At 38.2% G+C, this 9,049-nt stretch overlaps 1 protein-coding gene across 1 annotated transcript in view; it reads right to left on the reverse strand.

Moving 5' to 3' along the window:
* Positions 1-589: 589 nt before the first annotated feature.
* Positions 590-9,049, reverse strand: part of PELI2 (pellino E3 ubiquitin protein ligase family member 2) — an 80,761-nt gene continuing 72,301 nt past the window's right edge. Inside the window, exons 3-5 of the mRNA XM_024195927.1 lie at positions 4,635-4,832; positions 3,674-3,862; positions 590-1,253 (exon numbers count right to left, since the gene is read on the reverse strand). Coding sequence (XP_024051695.1) covers positions 687-1,253; positions 3,674-3,862; positions 4,635-4,832 — 954 coding nt within the window. The 3' untranslated portion in view covers positions 590-686. The remainder of the gene's footprint in view (positions 1,254-3,673; positions 3,863-4,634; positions 4,833-9,049) is intronic.

Genomic DNA, 9,049 nt, shown 5'->3' on the forward strand with positions numbered 1-9,049 from the left:
ATACTGTATTTCATGAACACTGGATATCCACTACACTGAAAAGAAATCAAAGCAAACAGGAATTCCCCAGTTTCAAGTAATCCTTGATGCTTTTTTGGCCAACTGCATTATACCATAACAGGTAATTTAATAGCATTTATATGCTACAATTTATGCAGCTAACCTTTCACGTATGATCCAAATTGATAGTTGTGTCTAGTTAACATTCACCTATGTTTGCCCACACATTCCATATTAACTCTTTGAGAAACTATTCAAGTTAATTATATTGCAAATTAAAGACAAAATTACATTCTGTATGTTCCTTCTAGATTTGAAAAAATAGGTTTTTAAAGGCTTGTCAAAGTTTAGAAGAAAAAAATTTCCATTAAAAAAATCCAAGATTAAAAAAAAATCATTGACTTTTTTTTTTCTGATCGAGGGTACTAATAGAAAGATTATTACAAACATACTACAATTTGATCAAGAAGACTTCATGAATATGCCGCTGATGAGCATGCAACACCACTGATATCTGTCAAGTTCCAGGTATCAATGTATCCCCATTTCATCCCCCGTCAGGCCCCTTACCCCCCCACCTCCCCAGTAATAACAGTATTATAAAAAGGTAAAATCTAGAGTTAGTGGCAAAATCTTCACAGTAAATTGTTAAAGAAAATGTTATTGTGGTCATTTGTAAAATGGCATCAGTCAATTGGACCCTGAAAAATTAGTTTGACGCAGTTGTGTTCCCCAGTCAGCTGTGCTGCACAAAAAGGGCAGGAAGCATGAAATGCATGAGTACCATGAGGCAGTGGGATTTGAGACCAGTATTTTGCAGATTTCTCAGAGCACACATGTCCACAAGGGGTGAAAGCATAAGTTGGAGGACCAGCATCCACATAAAACCCTGCCTCGCAACCAAGCCAAAGAGGCACGTAGGGACCAACGGTTCTGCACATAGGACACTCGCGCTCATTGGCTTCTGTGTCACTGCGATGTCCCCAGTTGTGATAGCCATGAACGTGACCACAGCTAAGGTAAGCCCAAGGCTGTTTCTCTTCTACCACATCTTTACGGTTAATGCTGGGAAACGCTAAAGTATTCAGCCCAACAGGACACTGTGGCCTAGCAGCATTTATCTCCTGTCGCAAAGCTTCAATGTGTTTCTGAGTCGGTGTGTGAAACAGACCATCTGCTGTTCTCCACAGAAGAGTGGCTCCACACAGGTCAATGAGAGAGCCATCTTGTAGGATGTTGGTCTCATTTTCTACCTAGAGGTACAACACAGACATAAATTTGAGATGGATCTTTTACAGACAACTTAGCTAATTCTTTTAATGACTCCTCTTCCTCAACATATACCATTCACTCCCACAATTCTCTGGTAAAATCCTCAGACTGTTTACGAATAACTTCTCTGGAAATTATCCTCCCCTCCCCCACTACTCCTTTGATGCAGGGATCTCTCTCATACCTACCATGTCTCTTTCTTTCTCATCTTCTAGTATGGATCTTCCCTGGGTCTCTCTCTAGCATGGATTTTCTCTATGGTTGTCTGTTTTACTTACAGACAGTTCTGATAGGATTTAGAGAGTTCCCACTCCTTCATTCTGAGTTGTGTACCAGATAGTCAGCTGTATCACTCCTTCAGAGCTTTCTGTTGCATTTTGCTTCCTTTGTTTGGGCGGGCAAGTGACATTTTATATTGCAGATACCAGTGCTAGCCAAATTCACAAATACTTTTTGTAAGTTTAATACTCGAGCATAAAAGTAACTGACAACTAAATCTTAGTCCCCAATTTTCAGAAGCGAGGAGCACCTATTACGCATATTGAAGTCTATGGAAGCTGAAGGCACTCCGCTCTTCTGAAAAATCAGGCTCTTAGTGTATAAACAGGCATTGTGTACAAACCACAGCATAAGATTTACCGTCTAAAAACTTCTCATTTTCTCTTCTGAATGAAAGCAGGTGATTATGCAACATTTTGAGAGAATATATTGAACAAAACAGCAGCTTCGGTGCAGCTTTCTCTAATTTGTTTTAATGTCACAAACATATAGGCAACTTGCGCTGTTGGTACCACCCTTGAAATGATGAATGCACATTAAAATGTGTGTGTGACATTAACTGAGAACAGACTGCTTCTCAGGACTGAGAAGTGTATAATTAACCAGCATCAGCTTTACACATTGCTAAGGGGTGGAACATCCAGTACTGTCATATCAAATAAATATCCTGGATATTAAACAGAGCACTTCAATAAGTGTGGCTGGCAGGAGGAGTGATCACACTTGATATATTAATTTAGCCCAAATTTGTGGATTAAGAACAGTAAATCATCCCTATAAAAACCCTAGAGAACGATACAATAATCTATTGATAAAAGGTAATTTACAGCAAGTGCTAAAGGTACGAAGCTCAGTGATCAGAACAGAAGCTCATCAAATGAGGAGTCAGAGAATTCTTTACAAACAGAAAAGGGAAAGGTTTCTTGGTATCATGGACTGAACACATTGCAAACTTGGTGGATTCCTTTTTATGAATTCACTCAAAGAATATTGCTCACAGCAGTACTAACCAGTATGCCATGTAATTTTATTTACAATAAGAAGGCAAGTTGTTTTATCTGTGGAAGAGGAGACTTACTTATTCTAGAACCGCTTGTCTTCAGCAGCACTAAAGGTGTTTTGCTAACTGTACAATTCTATTCTGTCATTGTATTTTTGAATATAGCAAAGGCACCCACAGCCCAGGATATGGTGCTCTCTCTTTTTATATCAGTTACAACCAAACTAGAATTAATAAGTCAATGCGTTGTTGCAAGAGGTAGGAATACCTGGGGGAACAACAAGTGCCTACTCAGAAGGGGAGGATTCCTGCTTCTAAAGAGCTGCAGTCCTAAGCAACCCAGACAGGGAGCATCAGTCGTCTCCCCCAGATATCCATAACAGTCAGCGATGGAGGGAGGGGAGGCAAAGGGTGCAGAAAAAGAATCTCTTGAGCCCCAGAGTGGGAAGACGCAGTAGGAGTGTGGCCATAGAGTGGGGAGGAGGGGAAGAATGGGTTGCCCAGTAAGAAAAAACATTAGGCTGAAAATGGATGAGTGGGGGCTGGAAAATTATTACCTACACTTCCCCCAATCCTCAGAGTCTAACAGCTTGATGGCTGAATAGTTACATCTGACCCCTCCTTAGAAAAAAGGAAGGAAGAGACAGATGAAGAGCTGGGAAGGAGAGCACTGTAGCAAAAAAACCAGAATAGATGTTGAGATGTGCAAACCCCTCCCCTCAAAGGCCTGGTGGTAGTATGGGGACCCTGCTTTCTTTCCCTCTCCCTGCTAGTGGCAGATCAAAGGACAGCCAGGCCTCTTGGGGGTCTTTAGGCAGCTGGAGGAGGAGCAGTAGAGCTCCCTTCTCAGGATTGACTCAGTAACCTGCTCAGATCTCCCACAAGGGACCCTCCCTGTCTCTTCTATCTTTAAGTGGGGTGTGTGTGTGTGTGTGTGTGTGTTCGTTCAGTGATCCCCTACCCCAGTGCTAGGCGTGACAATGCTCAGAAACAATACTGTACTTCATGTACTGCACACCTCTAATATGACAGTTCTCAGTGCCAGAAAAAAAAAAAAAAAAAAAGAGGATTTCCTATGTTAGTAGTACTTTGGTTTTGAATAACTGTGCACTTTCAACTTACTAGCTTCCCCCTTTGTTGAGCAGATCTGGTTTCTCGTAGAGTATATACATCACCACAGACAGAGATTTCCCGCCACACTCCAGGTTTAGACTCTTCGGTAAACCCTCCTTTTGGATGCATGACCAGAACGCCATTGGTTGTTAATCCATCCATGTGCCCATCAGGATTTTTCCATTTTGCTGCTTTTTCCTAGATGTAACACCACAACAATGGGAAAGAAGGCAGCCTTTTACTTTCAAAGCCTCAAGAGTATTTCACCAGCACAGTTAGTGTTTATAAGGGTGAAGAACACTGTTGGTGAATTTTAAGGCTGGTGGGTGATATTTTCAAAGCAGCAAGAGATTTAGCTGCACATTTTTAACCAGTATTTAAACTTTTGCAGAAAATTGTTACTTCTAACTCAATAAACCAAATGTCACACATGAGATGCTTGTGCAATCACTATGTTGGCTTTACAGACATATCAGCTAACACTTAAATCATGAAGATGCTGTTAACCACTATAGTTTATATAAATTACAGTGTTTACTGTGGCTTATACTGGGTGGCTGTTATATCTTTCCTTGGTAGCTAGCACTCATATAGCCAAAACAATCCCTCTGTAAGTTTAATTAATGGTGAATGTCTCGTCAGAACTTATGTTGCGCCCTGAAGAGCTGTTGCCAGTCTTTTCAACAAACAAACAAAAGGCCACTTAATTTAGACTCTGATATTTAAGATAGGTAGAAGCCACCGTGAAGAGTTCACAGAGTGGCAATAAATTTGGCTAATAAATTTGAAGTTCCCATACATTTTTCAAATAATAGAATTACAGAGATTTTAATAAACCTAGGCACCAAAGTCAATGGCAATATACACAATTTGTAATAAGCAAATTCTTGTGCTTTTTTTTTTTTAGATCAGTCATATGGCATAGAGGCTATTTTTGCTTGTAGATAACATAGCGATCAATAGTACTTACTCCAAGAAATATGTTTTTAGAAGAGTCAAATCCTGCTGCAAAAATCCTTGCTGTATACGGTGCATTCCTATCGCAGACAATCCTGCATGCAAACCTGGATATGGTGCTTTGTGTGATCTGAGTTTCATCATTGTTTTGACTGCCAGAAATTGTATCTGTTACTACAAAGTCTATAGGGCTTTCTGTTGATCTCCCAACCTGCAAAAATTCAAAATGCACTTGATATACAGCTCTCTAAATATACCGCACAGAAACATCAATGCTACCATTTTGACAAAGTTAATTTTGATCACATCAATTATCCACACTCTGCCAACCACCTGTCTGGAAGGTGAAATTCCTGCTCTGGACTGTCATATTTTCACATATTTGCCCTTGGCAAAAATTCACCATTTTCATAGCAAGACAGCTTTTCATTTGATAAAACTGCTGTGGCTGTGTATGTACCGGCAAATCTGAAGCATATTAATTTTATTTAAAAGGGGAGGGGAGATTTTGGCTAGCAGTGTGAAAAAGTTGGTTACTGCTGTATTTCATACCCCCTTCTCTGCAAATAAATACTATACGCCTACATTCAGATAAATAAAAAGTTAAAGAACTTTCTACTGTCATTTTAAAACTGCCATGAAATTAAAACATGTTTTTAGACCAAAACAGCAGTTTTAAAAATATATCTTCACAGAAAATGAGTCTAATTCATATTTTAGTCTTATACTTTGTAAGTCTTATACATAAAATTCTCAAGACAGGATACTCATTTGGCCAGATGTACTAGAGCAGGGGTCAGCAACCATTCAGAAGTTGTGTGCCGAGTCTTCATTTATTCACTCTAATTTAAGGTTTCGCGTGCCAGTAATACATTTTAACGTTTTTAGAAGGTCTCTTTCTATAAGTCTATAATATAACTAAACTATTGTTGTATGTAAAGTAAATAAGGTTTTTAAAATGTTTAAGCAGCTTCATTTAAAATTAAATTAAAATGCAGAGCCCCCCGGACCAGTGGCCAGAACGCGGGCAGTGTGAGTGCCACTGAAAATCAGCTCGCGTGCCATAGGTTGCCTACCCCTGTACTACAACCACCCATGTATTTATGCAAGACATTTTAAATAACACTTTTTGTATTAAGCACTTACTCTGAGAAAAATAAAGCAGCTGAGATAAGGAACAAATCTCTCATAAAGAGTCCTAAGCATTTAAAACTTTCCCCTCACATCTATAAAACAATTCTAAAACAAGGAACAACTGTGCATTTGGAATCGCAAATTATAAAATGGACAAAGGGATCTCACTATCGAACAAAGGTGCAGACACAACACTGAGCTGGTACTAGTACTTCTATATGCAAGTAATGTTACACCACTCTGGACAGTAATCAGGTAGTTATAGGTTAGAAACAAAAAAAGGAATTTAAAGTACTTCTGAACAGATGCCTTGTGACCTGCTGCTAACCAAAAGAAAATTATAAATATTTTGTATGCCAATGTAGTTTAATTCCAAGAACCCTCATTTATATGACAGGTTTCAGAGTAGCAGCCGTGTTAGTCTGTATCCGCAAAAAGAACAGGAGTACTTGTGGCACCTTAGAGACTAACAAATTTATTTGAGCATAAGCTTTTGTGGGCTACAGCCCACTTCATCAGATGCATAGAATGGAACATATAGTAACATATAGTTAATTAATTCTAGTTTAATTCAAAGCTTTTCTGAAGCTTCAAAAACAGACTCCAATGAGAAACTGCTGAACTAGAATTAATTTGCAAACTAGATACCATTAACTTGGGCTTGAATAGAGACTGGGAGTGGCAGGGTCATTACACAAATTGAATCTATTTCCCCATGTTAAGTATCCTCACACCTTCTTGTCAATTGTCTGGAATGGGCCATCTTGATTATCACTACAAAAATTTTTCTTCTCCTGCTGATAATAGCTCATCTTAATTAATTAGCCTCTTAGAGTTAGTATGGCAACTTTCACCTTTTCATGTTCTCTGTATGTGTATGTGTGTGTGTGTGTGTATATATATATATATATATAATCTTCTTACTATATGTTCCATTCTATGCATCTGATGAAGTGGGCTGTAGCCCACGAAAGCTTATGCTCAAATAAATTTGTTAGTCTCTAAGGTGCCACAAGTACTCCTCCTCATTTATATGTAAGCTAAGAACTTCTCAATGAAGATCTTTAAAAAGTTTTGTGAGGAGGATACAATCTGTGTAGCTTACTTGCACTTCAAAGGCCAGCAATGGGAACACATATATGGATCCATCATGTGCATAAACATCTCTGTGGGTAAAAAAGAGCCAATCTCTAAAACATCCCCCCTATAAATCCACTCTATCTATACAAATAGAGAAGAAAAGCTCTCCAAGAATTAAGCAAATATATGACACTGTTAATATTCACCCTATCAAATGAACCTGTAGCAATGATACAAAAAGCAATCCCATTTGTAAAACCCTGCTTACTCTAGAACATCAAACTATGCAGCAAACCCACAAATACATGCTGAACCTGACATTTTAACATATGAATATAAAAGCAAGCGAGGATTTCCCCTGCCCCAGCTCCAGATTGCTTTTAGAATTTAGTAAATTTGCTAAAGCAAAACCACATAGAAATAATGAAAGTACTAATCAGTCTAACCAAAACTATTCACTTCAACTTTTCAGAGAATGTAAGATTTTTAATAGAATGCACAAAACAGATACAGTAAAAATTAGGTACACAAAGTTGGATGTGTCACAGTTTGTGCTGCTTAAAAAAAAGTCAAATTAAAAATATTAAAGAATGCTCCATTAACTGTACCTCCCTTGAAATCCTATTTCCAATGGACTTGTATTTACCTCCCTATGGAATTCCTGTTAAAAAGGTACCATTGTTGCACAGTAGCAACAGATCGGTCAAATTCCTGCCTGACTTCAGAAAGTGTTACAGATTTAGAATCTGTTCCCCCTTAATTCAAACCATAACAATGTGAGGGTCACCTCAGTCATGCTGAAGCTAATTAGCTTTATTTTGCTTTAATATTAAAACAACTCAACAGTCTCAGTAACCTGCATATAAAGGTTAAACTTGGTCCTGATTCGGTGGTAGCTTTGACAGATTTCCCAACAAACTTTTAGCACATGTTGAAGGCTCAGAAGTTCTTAGATTGTGCCTTTTCTTATCAATGACACATGAATATTGGAAGTCATCAAGACACTCTAGTCTATGATTTTGCATAGTGATGCAGAGATCAGTCAAATGCTATAAAATGTAACACACTTGTAGATCTACTTAAAGGGACATCAGGCACTACTATATAAGTTGTTTGCTTACTACAAGTGTTTCCCACTGTATTTCTTCCAGCTGTTAAACCTCTAACTCTGGATTGCTATTAGAGCTTTTAAGGCAGTTACAACAACAGAAGAATGGTCCTATTGGTCTTGAAAGCATGACATCAATCCAAGTGTTAACTCTTGGCTTTCTGCATAGCCACATCAAATCACCTGGCAACAGGGAATCTCAACTGTTTTAGACACTAGCATTAAGATCTATAGGCTTGAAGCTTTTATTTCCTGTGCCCATCGGGCTTAGACATTTCTGAAACGAGAGGAAATATTTAGTTTTTTTTTAAAAGTGGCGCAGGATAAAGATAATCCTGAGATGAACACATTTGCATTGATAAACATATATTTGTACTAAACTTATATTTTGATATTCCATTCTCTTTGTAACAAGATGTAGAATTACCTCTGTGTAACATAATACTACATATTAAATGCAGTAAAGCCATTTAAAAAAATCTCTCAACCTTTTAAAAAGTAAATTCAGCATTTGCTAGAGGCACTAAATTCACACAGGACTATGATAATTTAAAACAGCAGCATACTGTCCTTATGGATGTGGCAGGAACTACCTTCACAAGAGAAAGCTATCCAGTCTCCATGCCAATTCAAATCTTTTGCCTTTGAGACTATCCCCCCCAAAAAGTTAATCAGTACCAACTGTAGTGATTTTGGCCACATGGGCAATTATCCATTAGGAGATAAGTTGACCATTAAGTCATTTGACAGAGTCAAAGGACAATTACTCTGTACCTACACTAGATTTGAACTACCAATTTAGAGGTGAAAGGTTCTGGATTTCATTACCATTTCTCTGAAAGATTTAGTTCCCCCACCCAGTGTCTTTCTTTTGGAAGGTCATGCTACTAAGTATCAGTTTGCAGATTGTTGCTTCGATTTGTTTTAATACTTTATGAGCTCTTATTTAGAGAGATATAGGATATAGTTTGGGACACATACATGAAACATGCTAGTGGCTACAAACACTGCTGTACTGTAATGCTGAATTCAGAGTAGCAGCCGTGTTAGTCTGTATCCGCAAAAAGAACAGGAGTACTTGTGGCACCTTAGAGACTAACAAATTT

Source organism: Terrapene carolina, unplaced genomic scaffold (genome assembly GCF_002925995.2).
Source record: "Terrapene carolina triunguis isolate 2854851 unplaced genomic scaffold, T_m_triunguis-2.0 Scaffold189, whole genome shotgun sequence".
NCBI lineage: Eukaryota > Metazoa > Chordata > Testudines > Emydidae > Terrapene > Terrapene triunguis.